The sequence below is a fragment of the Perognathus longimembris genome, chromosome 2 (assembly GCF_023159225.1).
Source record: "Perognathus longimembris pacificus isolate PPM17 chromosome 2, ASM2315922v1, whole genome shotgun sequence".
NCBI lineage: Eukaryota > Metazoa > Chordata > Mammalia > Rodentia > Heteromyidae > Perognathus > Perognathus longimembris.
In genome coordinates this window covers 706,185-725,846 of record NC_063162.1, presented here as the reverse complement: position 1 = coordinate 725,846, position 19,662 = coordinate 706,185, and the positions used below count along the sequence as shown (strand labels likewise).

General features: G+C 58.2%; 1 protein-coding gene across 1 annotated transcript in view; it reads right to left on the bottom strand.

Moving 5' to 3' along the window:
- Positions 1-5,575: 5,575 nt before the first annotated feature.
- Cfap46 (cilia and flagella associated protein 46) overlaps positions 5,576-19,662 on the bottom strand; it is an 84,813-nt gene continuing 70,726 nt past the window's right edge. Inside the window, 16 exon segments of the mRNA XM_048334671.1 lie at positions 5,576-5,846; positions 6,269-6,320; positions 9,678-9,758; positions 9,868-10,004; positions 10,369-10,450; positions 10,979-11,091; positions 12,188-12,290; positions 12,379-12,414; positions 12,484-12,544; positions 12,697-12,761; positions 14,736-14,894; positions 16,192-16,271; positions 16,672-16,789; positions 17,029-17,169; positions 17,367-17,443; positions 17,908-18,005. Coding sequence (XP_048190628.1) covers positions 5,576-5,846; positions 6,269-6,320; positions 9,678-9,758; positions 9,868-10,004; positions 10,369-10,450; positions 10,979-11,091; positions 12,188-12,290; positions 12,379-12,414; positions 12,484-12,544; positions 12,697-12,761; positions 14,736-14,894; positions 16,192-16,271; positions 16,672-16,789; positions 17,029-17,169; positions 17,367-17,443; positions 17,908-18,005 — 1,674 coding nt within the window.

Here is a 19,662-nt window from a genome sequence, read left to right as displayed (position 1 = left end):
GAAGGGAGAGGATCACCTGCGTGGCCTCAGCGTGGAAGGGAGAGGATCACCTGCGTGGCCTCAGCGTGGGAGAGGATCACCTGCGTGGCCTCAGCGTGGAAGGGAGAGGATCACCTGCGTGGCCTCAGCGTGGAAGGGAGAGGATCACCCGCGTGGCCTCAGTGTGGAAGGGAGAGGATCACCCGCGTGGCCTCAGCGTGGAAGGGAGAGGATCACCCGCGTGGCCTCAGCGTGGACGGGAGAGGTTTTTCCCCTCTAGTCTACTCTGGGCGGGGGTCCAAATTTCCTATAATCAACATCTTGTTAATGAAAGCCTTTATTTTTAAACGTGGAAAATTTCAGTACATAAGTTAAGAAAACAATGGACGCTTTACAAATACCTGTGGGGAGCAGCGCGTCGGGGTGCGGCCGGCCTGGGGCCGACACTCACCTTGGAAACGGTCACGGAGTCTCTGGAGCTGAGGCCTAGGCGCCTGGCCAGGGCCAGGCCGCGCCCCGGCCCCCAGTCTTGTCAGGGGCCACTTGTCCCCACCAGGCCAGAGTCCAGACGTGTGCGCGTTCCAGAGGAGCAGACGTGGCTCTCGCGGCTCTCTCCCCGGTGCCTCCTCAAGGTCGAGCCCGGCTCCGCCGGCTCCAGAGCCCCCACGGCTGCCTGGGTAAGTCCTCGGCTGCGGAGCTGGGCGTCGACTCCTCCCTGCAGGGGCTCCCCTCCCGCTCCCCCTCCTGATGCCGGGGAAGTCTCGGGGCGGTGGTGGTCATCGCCTGCACACCCGGGGCCCCCGTACCCAGCACCCGCGTCTGGCCTGCCTCGTCTCTCCACAGCGCTCGAGAACTGGACACCCTTTCCCAGGGGCCATCCACCACCGGAATTACATCCTGTCTTCCATTATTACCAATAAATCCCCCGTGATCTTTTTTCTCCTTATAGTTTTTAGGGTTACATAAATTTCACCTATGCAATTTTTTCATGCTTGAATATATTACAGAATGCCACTTGTGCTACAGAAGCTAATTGATAATGTGATTTGTTATGTTGCTGGGACATAATTCAGAAAGTTATTTTAGAGCCTTTGATACATGGAATAGCACTTACTGTTTAATATTTCTCCCATGAGCAGGCCGCCATGTGGTGAGAAATGGGTGCTGCGGATGAAATATCTCCAGAAGCTTTTATTCTTGTTGTTTGGGTGGATGCCAACGTCTTTGTACAAGAAAGCTCATATTTCCAGCACTGCTCTGATTGGAATTTATTCCCCGGTCATTAGTTAGCTTTTTTTTTTTTTTTAAACCGGAACAAGTATACTATATATTTGACAAAAAAATAAAAAGACAAAATCAAACAGAATAGAGTCAGACAACCCTTTCCATATTATCAAAGATGTGCGCTTAGCTTTTTATGGGGGGTTAACCGCAGGCTCACAGGCAGGAGGGGCAGAGCTGTCCCTCCTCCTCTGCGTTTGCACTCTCCAGGGGTTCAGTCCCCCACGTTCAGCCAGGGCTGGAGAACATGGCCCAGGAGATCTGGGCAGCGTGATCTCATCCTCCCAGCAGGACGTGTGCCCTGGCTCTGCCTTTCCTGCCGGCGAGCCGACACCTCAGGCATCAGATCCGCCGGACTGTAGGGACGTGCTTAGCTTTGCTTGCTGAAGACACCACTGTGGACAGGAAGGAAGCTCCAGGGACCGATGAACCTGGAGGACTATGGCGTTGGGTACCCCTGGTTTCAGGCCTCCACAGGGTCTGTGAACGCCCACCGCCAAGGATGAGGAACAACTTCAGTGTGCACAGTGCAGGAGACCCTTCACACTTTCCCAACATTTTGCATGCCTGTAGTAATGCCAAAACAAGGAAACGGGTTGGCTCAAGATATTGGTGAGCTACGCTCCAGCCTGTGTTCTGTCTGCACACTTTCTGTGTGTGCGGGCGTGTGCAAGTGCAGCTCTGGAATTCTGGCAGAAGGGTCCCTGCTGCCTGCCACCCAGCCCCTGCCAGCTCCCCTGGGACACTCATCTGGGCAGCTGTACTTTGGCAATGTTGCATGGACGACATCATGTGACCACCTGACTTTTTTTTTAATTGTCAAAGTGATGTACAGAGGGGTTACAGTTTCATATGTAAGGCAGTGAGTACATTTTTTTGTTCAACTTATCACCTCCTCCCTCATTCCCCCCACCCCGCCTTCCGCTCCCCCTTTCCCTCTCCCCCCAATGAGTTGTACAATTGTTTACACCAAATGGTTTTATAAGTATTGCTTTTGGAATGGTTTGTCTTTTTATCCTTTGTCTTTTGATTTTGGTATTCCATTTCCCTTCACTAGTTCTAATACACGTATATACAGTATCCAGGGTACTAAGGTCAGATATAGTGACAGCAAGGGTAAAACCACGGAAAGGGAGTATGACAGAAAAAAGTATACTGTTACATATGGTATGTTGAAAATAAGTACAACAATGATATAACACTTCTTTCCATAACGTGGAGTTCATTTCACTTAGCATCATCTGGGCATAGCTATTGGGCTACTATGATCTTCTGCTATGATTAGCCTAAACAGGTACTAAATTTTCCCTATGAGGGAAACCATACAGTCAATGTTTCTTTGGGTCTGGTTCACTTCACTTGGTATAATTTTTTCCAAGTCCTTCCATTTCCTTATGAATGGGGCAATATCATTCTTTCTGACAGAGGCACAAAATTCCATTGTGTATATGTACCACATTTTCCTGATCCATTTGTCTACTGAGGGGTATCTGGGTTGGTTCCATATTTTAGCAATGACAAATTGTGCTGCAATGAACATTGTTGTGCTGGTGGCTTTAGTGTGTTCTTGTTTGTGGTCTTTTGGGTAGATGCCCAAGAGTGGGGCTGCTGGGTCATAGGGGAGCTCTATGTTTAGCCTTCTGAGGAATCTCCATACTGCTTTCCAGAGTGGCTGAGCAAGTTCACAACCCTACCTGTTGGGGACTCAGTTTTGGCCTTGGTGGGGGAAGGGCGCCAAGAGCGAGATGCTGCCCTTCCCCCAGCCCTGGGACAGTGTGGGAGGAAGCCCCTCCCACCTTCTGGCCTCAACGGGAAAAGAAGCCCCCCGCCCCTGGGGGATGAACACGTGTGTGCCACCATGATAGGGTTGTCCAGCCCACAAAGGAAGTTTCGTGACATCACCTGATGGGCAGCTCAGCTTAGCCAATGGCCCAAGTCCTTCCCTTTCCCGCCATTACCGCTATATAAGCCCCTCTCCCAAATTAAATCCTTTGAGACTCATTCAACCATCCAGCCGTCTCCCCGTTACCTTTGTCCTGCGGTTCCTGACACGTTATGGGGGGCAGAGGAAGGGATTTCGGCATCCCACTTCAGCCTAGAGCAGTCCAGAAAGGACGTGCCTTACTCCTTCTGCCAGTATGAGGGGTAGGGCGGAGTTTCTTCTACAGAATTGAGGTTCAGGCATTCCCCCCCGGGAGATTGGGCGGGGGGAAAGGGGTCCTCGAGACCCCGACATTGGGACATCTCCTCTGGTCCTCAGAGATCCTGACACCTACCAACAGTGTATTAGTGTTCCCTTTTGGCCACATCCCCTCCAGCATTTGTTATTATGTTTTCCTGAGAATAGACATTCTTACTGGGGTGAGGTGGAACCTCAGTGTTGTTTGATTTCCATTTCTTTTTTGGCCAGTGATGTAGGGCACTTCTTCATGTGTCTCTTGGCCATTCTCATTTCCTCTTCAAAGAAGTCTCTCTTTAGCTCTCACCAAAATCAATTCCAAATGGATCAAAGACCTCGAAGTAAAATCAAATACCCTGAAAACACTACAAGAAGGAATAGGAGAAACACTTGGCTCCTTGGCACAGGACAAAAATTCCTTAATAAAAGCCCAGAACCACAACTAATCAAAGAAAGGTTGGACAAATGGGACTGCATCAAACTGCAGAGCTTCTGCAAGGCAAAGGACATAGCTCGCAAGATAAACAGAAAGCCCACAGACTGGGAGAAGATCTTTACCGGCCATTCAACAGACAAAGGCCTCATATCTAAAATATACGTAGAACTCAAAAAATCAAATTCTTCTAAAACAAATCCTCAAAGAACCAACACGCACCTGCCATGCACCTGACACACACCTGTGACATGCCTGCCACATGCCTACCACACACCTGACACGCACCTGTGACACGCCTGCCACACGCCTACCACACACCTGCCACACTATTCTCTCACCTTGGCTGTCTTATAGGTGTGCAGAACGTTCTTATCATTATGAATTGGCACTTTCCTGATTGGTTTCGGTTACATCCTGACCCAGGAAGTCTGGTGCGTGTCCCTCAGCAGGGAAGGTGGGAAGGGCCGTTTCCTTCACGTTGACCCTGTGGAGTTGGCCCTGCACCCACAGGGCTCAGGACACACAGCAGCACATGTGGCAGCTCTGCCACGTTTCTCAACCCGAGGAGGAAGGAACAGCTCCACGGTGATGTTCTGGTGTTCTTCATGTGTCTCCCCCTCCCTGCCATCCAGCCTTTCACACGCTAGCAATCAACCTGATCTGACCCTGCAAGAAGACAGGAGACACCCTGAACCAGCCTCGGACTCTGCCTACAAGTCCACAACCATGAGCCAAAGTGGGTCTCCACTCTTTTTGTTTTATGTCAGTAATAGGACTTGAACTCAGGGCCTGGATGCTGTCCCCGAGCTTTTCTGCTCAAGGCTAGTGCTCTACACTTGAGCCACAGCTCCATTTCTGGCTCTGTGTGTATGTGGTATGGTGTGGTGTGGTGTGGTGTGGTGTGGTGTGGTGTGGTGTGTGTGTGTGTGTGTGTGTGTGTGTGTGTGTTTGGTTAGTGGAGTCTCATGGACTTTCCGGCCTGGGCTGGCATGAGCCTCAGATCTCAGCCTCCTGAGTAGCAGGATTACAAGTGTGAGCCACTGGAGCCCAGCAAGCCTCCATCCTTGCCAACCTCTCCAGCCTGTGCCATTGTGTTATTTGCAACAAAAGAAGAAATAATGTATCTACCTCAGTGGCCTGGCCATGTAGCTCTTGCCCTGTGGGACCATCCTTGGCCTTCTCCGCTCCGTGCCACTGGCGCCCACAGAGGGCCCGGCACCACGCTCAGGCCTCACAGGCGAGTGGAGCCGGCCACCAGAAGCACAGCCCACCAGGGACGGAACTAACGGGGACCTGCAGAAGGACCGCCTGCAAGGGGTCTCCCCTCCCCAGGGCCCTCCGGCAGGTAGCCCACAAGAGCTGGGACCGACAGACAGACAGACAGACAGGAGACTCATCTGGAAAGAGCACTTGCTGGCAGGCATGCCCAGTGTCTGGGAGCTCCTTGTTCCAGAAGTTTCCTTGAGGGGTACCCCCCCCACCCGAGACACCACACAAATTGCTGGTACCCCTGAAGTCGAGAAACCACACCACAGGTTTGTTCTTGTTTATTAAAATGCTTAAATCGACAAGAAATGTGCAGTCTGACAACTTTTCTTAGTGAGGAGCAGAGCAGGAGCCCTGTGCCGGGAGGCAGGGGTGGGGACAGCGGCCCTGGGCCCCAAAGGGGCAGAGCCGGGAGGGAGGGCACTCCGGGGGAATCATACAATGGCCTGGTGCGGCAGCCCATACAGGACCAGGCTGAGGGCCGTGGGGTGCGGCTCCGAGCCGGGGGACTCCGCCCCAAGCGACGGCGTCTCGTCCGGGTTGGCGTATGGAGACTCATCTGTGGAGGGTGAGATGGAGCTGGTGAGCTGCAGGGCTGTCTGGCACAGATCCAGCTCCCAGGGACCGGGACCAGGGTGCAGGGAGAACAGGGCAAGAGGCAGCCAGATCTGAGCTGAGGCCACGGGCAGAATCTGCTCCTCACTGCTGCAGGAGTGCAGAAGCTACGGCTTTCCTGCTAGCAATGGCAGGACTGTACAGTTCGGGTGGAACCCGAGTCCCCTCTATTCCTCCGACAACAGGCATCGGTAGGTAGAATCCAGAGCCGGGCCTCAGGGCCTCCTCTGTGCAGCCAGCCGCGCCCTTGCCCTGGCAAAACAATCACAGGATGAGGTAACTGGTTCCCTCCTGAATGTGTGCCGATGCGTTGGGCTCTCGCTTCTGCACAGGTTACAGGAGCCAAAAGACCAACGTTCAGGCATGGCCCTGAGCCTGCTACGCTTGCTCCCCATCCATTGGCCAGCAACAAGCTGGGTGCCCGGCGTGGCACAAGTGTGTATGCCAGGTCCCGCTCCTTGTCTGTTAGGACACCCGTCTTTCCAGTGCTCGATTGGATCAGAGGAACTCACCCCTTGTGGGCGCTAAGGCGGGAGTCCTGCACTACTCGAGCACTGCTAAGTACTGTTAAACACCGAAAAGGTTCATGATAGGCCTTTATTGAAAGCATCCCTTTTAATATCTCTTTTCCTTTAAAAAAAGCTAACATGTTGGGAGCCAGGGCCTTCGGACTTGGCTACCTTGAGTGAAGGAATGCCAGTCAAGCAACTGGCTGGCCCGACCTCATGCCTGGCTTTGAGCTTTCCCCACAGAGGGGACAGGAAGCTACCCAGCAACCATGGCTGCTTGCTGATGACGCACAAGTCTGGCTCTTGAATGCACTCTTCCAGCCCTGCCTTTCGGGGAGCACGCATCAGGCTTTTCCTCACAAGCCTCAGGAGACGATAGACGGTCCTGCAGCCATTCCTACCCAACACTTCCCCAGCAGAAGGCCCGCGACGGATACAAACACATCTTTCATTTGCACAAAAGGCAGTGCTGTGATTGGGCTGACCAAGCTTCTCACAGAGTCCTGCAGCTCTTTCTACCTAGGTGACCAGGCCTGTCAGCTCACTTTGGGAGTTGGCTTGAAGATGCCTCCCGTACTTCCTCCTGCTCTTTTTCAACATTAGGGTTACTATAAGACTTTTCTTAAGTGGTCTTTGCTTGCCTACTCTCTGTTCATGTGCTGTGTGTGTGTGCATGTATGTGTATGTTCCGATACTGGGGTTTGAACTCAGGGCCTTGTGCTCTTGATTCACTTTTTCACTTGTGGCTGGAACTCTTGAGTCCTACCTCCAGTCTGGAGCTCCTCAGTTTTCTTCTCGGGCTGGCTTTGAACCATGATCCCCAGATCTCAGCCTCCCGAGTAGCTAGGATTACCGTAAACCCCTGGTGCCTGGCTCTTGCTTCGATTACTAGATGAGGATGAACTGGCGGCAGCAGAGGCGATAGCCCCACCGCAGTGGTGGGAGCAATAGAGGCAGGAAGGCTGCCCGAGAGCTCCAGAGAGCAGCGGGGCAGGAATGGCAGGGGGGGGGGGCAGAGACAGCGGGGAACGGCAGACACAGAGAGAGGGCATGGCATGGAGACACGGTGGGGAAAGACTGAAGACCATGGAGAGCCAGAGGTGAGAAACCAGGCTCTGCCTTCTGGAAGAGCTCCAGGGGGCCCTCGAGGGGTGAGCGTCTCCAGGGCTGAGGGTCTTGACCCACTAGGCCGGAGGGCCCTCACCTGAGCCTCTGTAGGCCCCCTCTTGAGTTTTACCACGATCAGGGGCTGCCCCTCACAGCTGCTGGAGACTGAGGCTGATGGCAGCTTCCAAGTGCCCAGGCCTCTGGTGGCTGAAGCCTCCAGCCTCATTACCTACAGCCAGAAGTCCCCGGTTTCTAAACCCTGCCACCGTGGGCCTCCATCTCGGAGGAGCAGCGAGCCTCTGGTCTTCCAGTCTGGCCCCAGGCTGTGTGCACTCAAAGGCCTGGAGCTGCTAACACTGAACAGCCCCCCCCATCCCTCCCCCGTCCCCCTTCAATTCCTGTGTGGGTCGGGCAGAAGGACTTGAGCCAGTTGATTGGTAGTGTACCCACTCGCACACTCACTCACTCACTAATTATTTTCTGGTACAATATCCTAGGCACTAGAAAACATAATTGTTTTCAAAGGTTAACTTACTATTGAGTTGCATTATATGGAAGGTTTCTCGATTTTAAACCCTCCTGGAGTTCATCTTTGAGTTGTGGAGGATTACTTATTTCACGTACAACTAAAAGCGGTTGGCTGGCGTTGGGTCACATGTTTTACAGTGATATCTGGAGCTTGTCACCGTGACAAGTGTTGGGGAATTCGAAGCTGGGAAGACGGGCTGACGGCTATAACTCAACCAGGGCGCACCCCTGGCTTAGGACTCCATTTTCCCAAGGATTTCTCATCTGAATGGGGACGATGGAGGCCAGGGGGACCCCGCTGGTACACTGTGGTCAGAGGCTTCCCAGCCTGCCTGGCTAACCCCCTCCGAATCCTTAGCTGTGGAGGACGGGGTGCTGCGAAAGCATTGCCTCGGGTGCTTGAGCCGTTTGAGATCAGTTAGCAACTCTAGGTGCCAGCTGTCTGCAATGGCACAGGCCCCTTCATGCTCCTCCTCAGCCCATGTTCACCCGGGGGATGAACAGACTGTGCCGCTTGTGTACTGTCAGCCCCGCACTTCCTGTGCACGGCCAGCCCCTCACTTCCTGTGCACTGTCAGCCCCGCACTGCCTGTGCACGGTCAGCCCCTCACTTCCTGTGCACGGTCAGCCCCGCGCTTCCTGTGCACGGTCAGCCCCGCACTGCCTGTGCACGGTCAGCCCCGCACTTCCTGTGCACGGTCAGGCCCTCACTTCCTGTGCACGGTCAGCCCCGCGCTTCCTGTGCACGGTCAGCCCCGCACTTCCTGTGCACGGCCAGCCCCGCACTGCTTGTGCACGGTCAGCCCCTCACTTCCTGTGCACGGTCAGCCCCTCACTTCCTGTGCACGGTCAGCCCCGCACTTCCTGTGCACGGTCAGCCCCGCACTTCCTGTGCACGGTCAGCCCCTCACTTCCTGTGCACGGTCAGCCCCTCACTTCCTGTGCACGGTCAGCCCCACACTTCCTGTGCACGGTCAGCCCCGCACTGCCTGTGCACGGTCAGCCCCGCACTTCCTGTGCACGGTCAGCCCCGCACTTCCTGTGCATGGTCAGCCCCGCACTTCCTGTGCACGGTCAGCCCCGCACTGCACTTCCTGTGTACTGTCAGCCCCGCACTGCCTGTGCACGGTCAGCCCCACACTTCCTGTGCACGGTCAGCCCCGCACTGCCTGTGCACGGTCAGCCCCTCACTTCCTGTGCATGGTCAGCCCCGCACTTCCTGTGCACGGTCAGCCTCTCACTTCCTGTGCACGGTCAGCCCCGCACTTCCTGTGCACGGTCAGCCCCTCACTTCCTGTGCACGGTCAGCCCCGCATTTCCTGTGCACGGTCAGCCCCGCACTGCCTGTGCACGGTCAGCCCCGCACTTCCTGTGCATGGTCAGCCCCGCGCTTCCTGTGCACGGTCAGCCCCGCACTGCACTTCCTGTGCACGGTCAGCCCCGCACTGCACTTCCTGTGCACGGTCAGCCCCGCACTGCACTTCCTGTGCACGGTCAGCCCCGCACTTCCTGTGCACGGTCAGCCCCTCACTTCCTGTGCATGGTCAGCCCCGCGCTTCCTGTGCATGGTCAGCCCCGCACTTCCTGTGCACGGTCAGCCCCTCACTTCCTGTGCACGGTCAGCCCCGCGCTTCCTGTGCATGGTCAGCCCCGCACTTCCTGTGCACGGTCAGTCCCAACTCTCTCCCTCCGAGCTCCTGTCTCGGAATCCCTGCTGCAGGGCTCCGAGGACAACGTGTGTCCCAGCAGACTGATGCGCACGCTGGCTCTGCCTTACCTTCCATGGGCTTCTCAGTGTATCTCATCTTCTGCAGGAGGCGGACCGCTTTCCCAACCGTCTTGCCGACGGGCAGCAGGTCTAGGACGTGAGCGTCTCCTTAGATGGCCCACTAGCTGGATGAGGGCACAAGCACCCCGTAGGCCACGGCCACCCCAGCAGGCTCAGGAGAGGGGCCTTTGGAACTCACTTTCCCACAGGATGTTGGCCCTCTGCGCGTTGTCCTGCAGCAGTGCTGGCCACTGATTGGCCACGATGCTCTTGACGCCCACCAGGCTCAGGAGGATGGCCGTCTCAATGGGCTTATCTAGGGACTGCTGCGCCATGCTGTGGGGGCCCAGCTCCCGTGGGTTGGCACCCGGGGGCCCAGGTGGGCTCTCCCTCCCTCCTTCCCGCCCATCATCCAGACTGCACAAGATGTGGGAATGCGGTTTCGGACGGATGCTGTACAGCTGTGCAATCACTTCACCTCAGAATGACATGGCATTTCGGGGTGCTCGTATGACCCATCTGCAGCAGCTCCCAGCCCCAGGATGGAGCTGACAGTGCATGTTGCTACTGTGAGGTCCACCCTTAAAGCCCACAGGGTCCCTGGGGGAGGGGGCCCCAGCCTGGCCGGTGGGGGCGTGCCCCTTGCTCGCGGGCTGACCCCTCCCCAGCCTCATTCTGGCCCAGCAGGGACCTCGAGCACCTCTTGCTTTCAGAGCTCTCTGCCTTCCTCCGCCGGCTCTTGTAGGAAGTTGTCTGGTCCAGCAAGACCATCAGCTGGCACTCTGTGGAGAGAGCAGCTGTCCAGCGGCTGCCCTGGAGGCCTCGGGCATGCTGTCCTATCAGCCCAGCACCCACACTTCTTCCACCAGGCCTTTTTCAGAGACGCAGGGATCCACAGAGGCCAGGGTGCAGGAGGCAGGGAAAAGCGCAGTGTGGGGCCAGAGCTCAAAGGGCAGCCGTGAGGTGGCCGTGGGGGTCTCCAAGCACGCGGGGGGAGCAGTGGCTCCCACCCCCAAGGCCCGGATGAAGAGACCAGCACCCCAACACCTCACTCTTGCCTCAAGCAATGGAAATTGGAACGGAGGCCTCTGAAGAACCAAGGAGGGAGCTGAAGACAGCGGAGCCCCTGAGATCAGAGTCCTGTGGCTGCGGCCAGAGGAGGCCAGGAGATGGAGCGGGGTGCGTCTCTGTTCCCGAAGCACCCCAGGCCTCACCCCCTTCGGCGGTTGAGTGTGGCCAGGGGCAGCCACCTTGGGCACTGTGCCCTCCAGGGCGGGGTGGGGTCTGGTGATGGAGGGAGGGGTCCCCACCTTGCAGATTCATGGCAGCCAGTCTTTCCACCAGGATGTGTGTCAGGAAGCTCTCCATCCCGTAGAAGAAGAAGCCGCTGCAGCTGGACAGCACCTGCTCCCAGTCGGCCTGGCTGCACAGGGACAGCAGAAGGAGCTCTGCGGCCATGCACCGGGCCACCCACCGGGCCTCCCAGCACCTGCCACGCCCCCGAGCCACACGCGCCAGTGCCTCCCAGCCCCTGCCCAGTGCAGAAACTGCCTCCCACCACCGCCCCCCCCCAGCACCCCACAAAGCCCCCAGGAGCAGAGGTGCCCGACGGCGGGGACAGGGGTTTCCCTGTCAGCCAGGCCCTCCAGGGCCAGAAGGTGTCCACTGAGCCCCCAGAGGGAGACTGGGAGGAGGCCGGACCCACACTGGCATTCCCACCCTCACCCCGTCCTAGTGCCCGTCCACGCTCCCAGCACCCTGCCCTGCGCAGGCTACCCCTGCACACCTACGCGGCACGCCCACCCCCTGATGCCCACCCACGGCATGCCCACCCCCTGCACGCCCAACAACATGCACGTACACCCCCTGCATGCCCATACCCTGCACACCCAACCCCTGCACACCCCCAGCAGGCCCACCCCATACACGCCCACACTCCCTGCATGCACACCCTCCCTGCACGCCCAACCTCCATGCACACCCACCCCCTGCACACCCACCCCCTGCATGCCCAACCCCCGCATGCCCACCCCCTGCACGTCCACCCTCCCTGCACACCCACCCCCTGCACGCCCACCCCGTGATGCACACACCCCCTGCACGTCCACCCTCCCTGCACGCACCCCCCCCGCACGCCCACCCTGATGCCCACACCCCCTGCACGCCCACCCCCCTCACACCCACCCCCCACACGCCCAACCCCCACACGCCCAACCCCGGCACGCTCACCCTCCCACACCCACCCCCCGCACGCCCACCCCCTGCACACACCCCAGCATGCCAACCCCCCAGCATGCCCACCACACAAACCCTTGTCCCCCAAATGCCTGCTTCAAGCCTGTCCGCACACCAAGGGAGAGGGTGGCATGTGTGTGGGGGCTGCTCTGGTCCTGTGGGGCCTTGGGGGTTCAGACATGGCCGCCCAGGCCCGGCCCCTCTGTTGGGCCTGGGGGAGGGGCCTGGCCCGCGATGCCCGGAGGAGCGCGAGGGACTTCCGCCGTGGAAACCTGGATCCCAACCTTGGAAAGTTCTGGTTGCCCAGGTGCCCTTCCCACTCATCAGTAAACGAATCTCGAAATCTTTCCAAAATTTCCTGGGTCACAAAAACAGGGCTCAGGGATTCTGCAAAGAGAAGGATCAGCAGGCGTGGTGCGCCGGGTCCCGGGCACGGTGGGCGGCCGAGGGCTCAGCCGGCACGCGAGGCACCCACCTTTGCCTTGGGCCTCCTTGTAGGGGTCGATGACGACTGGACCGGGGTTAAGGGCAAACGGGTGTACAGGGAGGGGCCAGGGCACCCATGGCCGTCAAAGGATACACTTGAAGCTGTCCGAGGGGATGGTGATGCAGTTTGGGGGGATTATCCGGGGCAGGATGCCCTGTAACAGACGGATTGGAGGGCGCAGGGCGCGGTGAGGATGGGCTCTGTGCAGCCAGGCCCGGTCGCTCGCCTGAGGCCTCGGCAGAGGCAGCCGGTCCTCGGGGGCCCCGAGTCCCCCCCGGGCAGCCCCCGCGCGCTCTCGCTGCCTACCTTTCCGCCCCGTTTCCCCTTCTTCTTTGCATCTTTCTTTTTCCCCTCCTTTTTCACATCACTTTCTGTTGAAGGCAAGATGACGCAGCTATGAGCTGGCAGAAGGCACCAAATGCCGCTGGGTTGTTGGCCTTAAGATGTATGTGATACGGGTCCCGTCTCCATCAAGACACAGGACAATTGAGTCTCACTTCCACCAAGTCAGAACACAAATACTTCCTCAAGTGCGGGTTTGTAGGGTCTCAGGAGAGGCCGGGAAGGGGGCTGAGGCAGGGGTGTGCTTCTCCGACGTTCCACGCCGGGCACTGAGTGGTGAGCCCGGGCAGTAGCCCCCCGGAGACCCCGGGGCCTCCAGTCCCCAGCCGTCCCTGGGGTGTGGACTCCCCAGAGGTGGGCAGCTGGGTGGAGCCCTTTCTGCCCTTTCCGTCTGCGTGGGCCGGGCCACTGCAGCGTCTGGGGAGCACACGGGGCCCGGCCCCCCGTCGTGTCCCCGCAGGAAGCGCCTGCTTGCTCTCTGACGGGAAGCCGGCCGGCATGTTCTCTTCCCGGCCTGCACAGCTCCAGTGGCGCCGGCGGCAGTGCCACTCAGTGCCCGTGTGCCCTTCCTCTCTGCGGGCGTCTCGGCAGCACCATCGCGTTTCTGGTTTCTGGTTTCTTAGCTAGAGACTCCGTGGTTGCTTGTGGCTGCCAGAGGGCGTGTGCTTTCTAGCTTTATCACACCACCAACGGCGGAGTCATTGCTCAGCTCCGCTCCTGCCACCATTTACATGCTGTCAACTCAGTACCGCACAACACTCACAGCAACACTAACACTAACCTCCACTGTGTCCCTTCGCTCTAAGCTTTGGCTCAAAAATGGCTTAAAGGGGTTTGGAGTCGTGGCTCACGTTGTAGAGCGCCAGCCAATGAGTGAAATCATCAACTGCTGAGTTCAAGTCCTGGTCTCTGACCAAAAACAGTCTCAAAGAGACCTTCAGGAGATGGTGAGACACGTTTTACACTGTGCGCCTCCCACCTCTGGCACTGCGGTATCTCTCCCTGCCCGGGTTCTGTGCTCACGCTGGCCCCGCCCTGGCTGCCCGGCTGCCCTCAGCGGGTTCTGTGCTCACGCTGGCCCCGCCCCGGCTGCCCTCAGCGGGTTCTGTGCTCACGCTGGCCCCGCCCCGGCTGTCCTCAGCGTGTTCTGTGCTCACGCTGGCCCCGCCCTGGCTGCCCTCAGCGGGTTCTGTGCTCACACTGGCCCCGCCCTGGCCGCCTGGCTGCCCTCAGTGGGTTCTGTGCTCACGCTGGCCCCGCCCTGGTGGCCCGGCGGCCTGGCAGAGCCTCTGCAGGCCCCTGCCGCTCTCTGTGGCCTGCTGCTCGCCAGCTCTGTGCACCTGCTCGCTGGGGCTCTGGCTCTGGCTCACTCCTGTCTTTCCTGCCAGTGCTGTGGCAGGCGCTCTGCCACCTAAGCCACACTTCCAGCCCCTTCAAGACATTTTTGAGCAAAAACTTAGAGCAAAAGCAAACAATAGAAGATGGTGTCTGCTCTTGTTATGATTATTTTATGGCAGTACTGGAATTGAACTCAGAGCCTTGAGCTTGCTGAGCAAGCTCTCTGCCACGTGAGCCATGTTCCCAGTCCTGTTTTATTTTGCCAGTCCTGGGCCTTGAACTCAGGGCCCCAGCACTGTTCCTGGCTTCTTTTTGCTCAAGGCTAGCACTCTGCCACTTGAGCCACAGCGCCACTTCTGGCCCTTTCTATATATGTGGTGCTGAGGAATTGAACCCAGGGTTTCATGTATGCTAGGCAAGCACTCTACAGCTAAGCCACCATCCCAGTCCCTGATTTGTTGTTGTGGTTTTTAGTTTATTTTTCAGACAGGGTCTCATACTTTCCCCCTGGCCAGCCTTGGAACTCAAGCCTACTGACACCACGTCCCATGTAGCTGGGATCACAGCCGTCCACCTCTACAAGTGGCTCTCGATTGCTCTTCTCTGACAGGACAGGAGTCCACATACTACCAATGAGAATGTTTCCATTTGAAATCACCTCTTACCTGTCTCCTCCTTACGGAGGCGGTTGCAGAGCATCTGGAGGGAAAATTCTCGGGACAGAGACGGAGTTGTGCCCTGGTCGAACACAGAGAGCCCCTCCAGGGGCAGCTCCAGGAGGTGCCTGTCAACAATCAGGACCGTGTCCATAGTCTCCACTTGAGCTGCTAACACAGAAATAATGGCAGCTTACATTCCGGGGGAGACCCGCTCCTGACAGCGAGGGGGACCCTGTCCTGACTGTGTGGCTGTCCCAACATGGAGGTGTGGGAGAGGTCAGCCCTCGGCCCAGGGCAAAGCCCAGGGCGCCAGTGGTGGGCCCTGGCTTTGACGGGCAGCTGGGCTCCCGGGAGGGCCACAGGGAGGCCTGCCTAGCGGCCGTCCCTGCAATGCTGGCTGCCGGCTGAGGAGCAGAGCCTGGCTGGCCCCTGTGGTCATAGCCAGTGCTCTGCGTGGCGCCATCGGCACTCTCCCTGGATTTTCTTTATTCACAAAGCAAAACACAATTGCTTAAAACCCAGCAACATCTTTCTTATCTGAATCTTGTCCATTTTTAGGACTGAAACGCAGTTTAGTTTGGGGCCTTGGCAGAGACCTGGGCTGTCAGCGGAGTGAAATGGGAGTGACTGTGTGGGGTCCGAAGCCCGCATCTGGTCTACCCGCTGTGGCCGGCAGTCCTAAGGGCCTGTGGCATGCGGGGGAAGCACGCGGCGCCTTGGGGAATCAACGCTCTTTTCTGGCAGGTTGAGTGACAACCCCCTTGGTTCCGTACTTGGCAATTCTTTGTGGGAGATACAAAGGCAAATGAGAATTAAAGAAATGAAACTTCCCTTTATGAAGAGAGGGGTTAGGACACTCAATGATGCCAGGAAAGGGAAGTGAACAGGTGCTCCCCTAACACCCTGGGGGTCGCGCGTTGAGCACGTGCTGGCATTTTCCTGCGCATTGAGTCAGAAGCCCAGGGGTGCACTCTGCGAGTAGCCACAGGCCTGAGGGACAGCTGAAGCCACGCGTGGGCCCAGCAGGATGAGTGTGGGGCACCGCTGCACGCTCCCTCTGGAATTCTCAGGCCGGCTCTGGCACCTGGGATGCCCGGCCTGGGCAGCGGCCGGCTTCATCTCCTGCACAGGGTGAGTCCCTGTGCTCGCAGGCTGGCTCCACAAGCGGTGGGCACTGACCACTGGCCTCCGGGGGGCTGGTGGCTACGTGACATGATCCAGTGTTCTCTCCCAGGCCCTGATCAGCGTCTGTGAGCAGGACTTTCAGGTCATCTTATCTGGCTGGGGTGCCTAGCACACAGGGGAGCCCAAGACGAGAGAACCACAGCCTCTGTCCACACCTGCATCCCGCTGGCTAGAAACGTAGCCCACTAAGCTGTCCTTAATGGGCCGGGAACGGGAGTCACAGCCCACCGCGTCCCACTGGGGCACGCTCCTGTGGACTGTGCCACTTGCCACCTACCAGTTGGATTGGACATTTTCCTTTCCTTCTCTTTGCCCTTTGGTTTCCCTGGGTCAGCCACAATCACAGGAACTGGAATTCTGAAAGTCAAAGCCATGGTCTCAGGTGGGGTGTACCCGGGGTGTTCATTGGCGCTATGGTCCCAGGCACGTGTGCCAGGGCATTCTTTACACACTCCTTTGTGACGGAGGTCACTGGGACGGGCTAAGGACACCTTCACCAAAGGAGTCCTGGGCACAGGCAGTGAACTAGAGAAGCCACAGACCCGCTCCAAGTCTCAGGTGGAGTGAGATTCCTAAGAAAGCAGCCCTGGAGTCAGGCTGCCCAAACCACTGTGTCCCTCGGAGCTGGTCTCCATATGCCAAAGGCACCGCCTTCACCCCTCGTTCATAAGACCCCCCGCTGGGGACAACCCTCTGCCTTCCGTGTGGGAAGGCCTGTGGCCCCACCACGGCTTTCAGAATTGAGTCCCTGTGGTACCTGACTTCTGGAAAGTTGAGCAGGGGAAAGATAGGCCGCAAGTAATCTTCCATGGGCTCCAGAATACCATTGAGCTTCTGTAGACAGAGGTCTTTCTGTTCACTAGGCAAGGCCTCCAGTTTCTGCACCGATACAAACCACAGCCCATCAGCCCGTGTGTGAGAGGGTCCCACACCACCCCATTCAGGGGAGCAGGCAGGCCGCCCTCGCAAGGACTGAGCTCAGGCCCTCTGGGGGGAGTGCGGACACACGCTGGGCCAGAGTCAGACTCCCCCCAGGGAGAGGTGCCCCCCCCGGGGCTGGGACCGCCCCCCAAGGGTCCTGGCTCTCCCTGGGTGGCCGCCATCTGCAGTGCATTCTGGAGCCCCAGTCTCAGAGGCACAGGTGTGCTGTGTACTTGAGCTTGGGTCTGGGTCTGCTTCCGGAACTGCTGGAGCCTGGTCTGCAGCTCTGAGAAGGCCGTTGGAGTCACCGTTATCTTCATCACCTTGCAGTGGCCTGTGGAGACACAGGCTGAGTGCCGAACTGAGCTGCTGGGGTGGGGGTCAGGGGTCAACCCCGGTATAAGCTGCTCCCGGGGCGCGCCACATCCACCCGGAACGGTGCTCCGTGGGAAGTCGGGGGCCCGCACACTGCAGGGGCAGTTGTCCCCCGCTCCATCCCGCGGGAGGCTCTGCTCGGAGGCCCCAGCTCACCGCCCGCCTGCAGCGGTTTCCCCTTGGCTATGGGCGTGTTCTTGGGCTTCTCGTAGGTGGCGGCATACAGTCGGGACCTGAGGGCGGCGCAGGGTCCTGAGCCAGGCCTGCGGGCCTGTGGGTCCCCGAGGACCCTGGAGAGTGAGCCCTGCCGCCTCCGCCCCCGCCCCCGCCACGCTGCCCACGAGGGCCTCTGCCCAGGTGGTCAACAGGTGGCCCTCACCAGTGCGAGCGCACCCTCCCGCCCCTACAGCCCCGACCCCATGAGAGCTGTCCACACCGCCCCCTCTCTGCCCCATCTCTGTGGTGGCCTCGAGTGCCAAGAGCCGTGACCACGGAGCTCCCCGTCCCCCAGCCTGGTGTCATGGAGGAAATTCTCCCTGGTCTTCCAGAAGGGTCAGAGAGGGCCATCTCAGGTCCCGGGGCCCGCGGAGTGTCCACGCATGGCTGGCAGTGCCTGTCCAGCCTACTTCCAGCTGAGGTGAGGGCAGCTCCTCCGGGCTCTCAGCGGGGCGGGACAGGCAGGAGGCGAGGTCCTTACCTGTCCTGTGAGTGGCACAGGAAGATGGCCTGGATGGTGGGCGGGAGCTCACCCAGGAAGTTGAAGTGCTGCTCTGTGACGCAGAGGCTCTGCCAGGCCTGTGAGCGACAAACCGGGCGACGGGGAAGCCGCCACAAGGGGGAGACAGAGGCAGGCACCAGTGTGGGAAGTGGCCCCTTCCCGTCCTGGGCCGCAGCCCTGCCCGCCCTCCCCTCCTGTTCCTGCCCCAGTCTGCCAGCGACCGAGAGAGTGCCAGCCGCTTCTCTCCAGGACTGTGCCTGGGCCCAAGGCTCCTGTCTTTGTATCTCAGAGTCACGTTGCTGTGTGGTGACATCTTGCAGGGTTAATCCTGTCACTAGCCTTCCTCCTCATCGTCTTCCTCTCCACCTCCTGGCCTTCCTCCTTCTCCTCCTCTCCACCTCCTGGTCTTCCTCCTCCTCCTCCTCCCTCCCAGCCTTCCTGCTCCTCTTCCTCCTCCTCCTCTCTACCTCCTGGCCTTCCTCCTCATCTTGACTCTTGGCTCTCCCTTTCCTTTCTCTTATGAGTAGCAGCCCTTTTAAAACAGCCCACAGTCACATTTTCCCCTCTTCATCCAATCCAGCCATTGTTGCCCAGGAGTGACCAGTCTTGAGCTCTTCCTCTTCTGGGACCCTCTGTTTTTGTATTTGCCTTTCTCTAGTTGTCTTTTGGATTGATACAATACTGTTGTAAAATGTTTTCTTTTTGGTAACCTAGTTACACATTATTTTGGTTGGTGCTCTGGGACCTAGGGGAGAGGGAGTCACTAGGACCTGCGAGTCCTACCATTTCTCTGGTAGTGTTGAGGTGTGTTCTCTGGTGGTGACAGGCCTGGGGTGTCACGGTCTGTCCCTCATTCTCACCCTTGCACACTTACTGCCTCCCACTGTGGCTCTGTGATGCCATTCAAAGCTCACAGGATGTCATGGCTCATGCCATAACACTTTCTTTTGGATCAATTGTAGGGCTTGAACTCAGGGCCTGGGCGCTGTCCCTGAGCCTCTTTGTGCTCAAGGCTAGCGCTCACCACTTAAGCCAGGCACCGTTTCCAATGCCACGGCACTTTTATCTGCACGTTTTCCTTGTGCATCACCCGTGGTCAATTCTCACTCTTCTCCCGACTGTTGATATAAGTGCCTGAGATGACTGGCCAGGGGCCTCCTTTCGGTTTTTCTTTTATTATCTGGTCACAGATTTCCTGGGAATTGTGTCTGCCTAGAAATGTCTTCAAGCACCAGCCGTGTGAACAGTAGTTCTGGAGGCTGGAGGCTCTTTCCCTTTGGCCTGGTAATGTGCTGTTCTCTTTAGATGCTCAAAGTTTGTCACTGGGCTCCCTTGTGCCAGGGGGTGATTTTCTTGGTCTCTCTCTCTCTCTCTCTGTAGTGTGTGTGTGTGTGCGCGCGTGCGTTTGTGTACATGCTTTCACATGCTGGGGGGGTGGGTTGTGGATTTTATGAGCATGGGAAGTTTGTCCCTAGCCTTTCCTGAAGACTCAAGGAAATGTGCCTTTGGCCTTTGGCTTGTCCTGGCCTCTTGCCCTCCTCTGTCTCCTGTGTCTTCTCCCAGGGGGCCTTTTCCAGGTCTGTTGAGGTCTTGGGTCTGGGTCTGGGCTGCCCGCACTTCCCTGCTCTTCGCTTCTGAAGCCCCAGGCTGGGTGCTGACCAGGCCAGTGTGTCTGGGGCTGTGTCAGGGACTGTCTGACCCCAGAGGTCTGCAGTGCTCCCCAGGCTCTCTGCC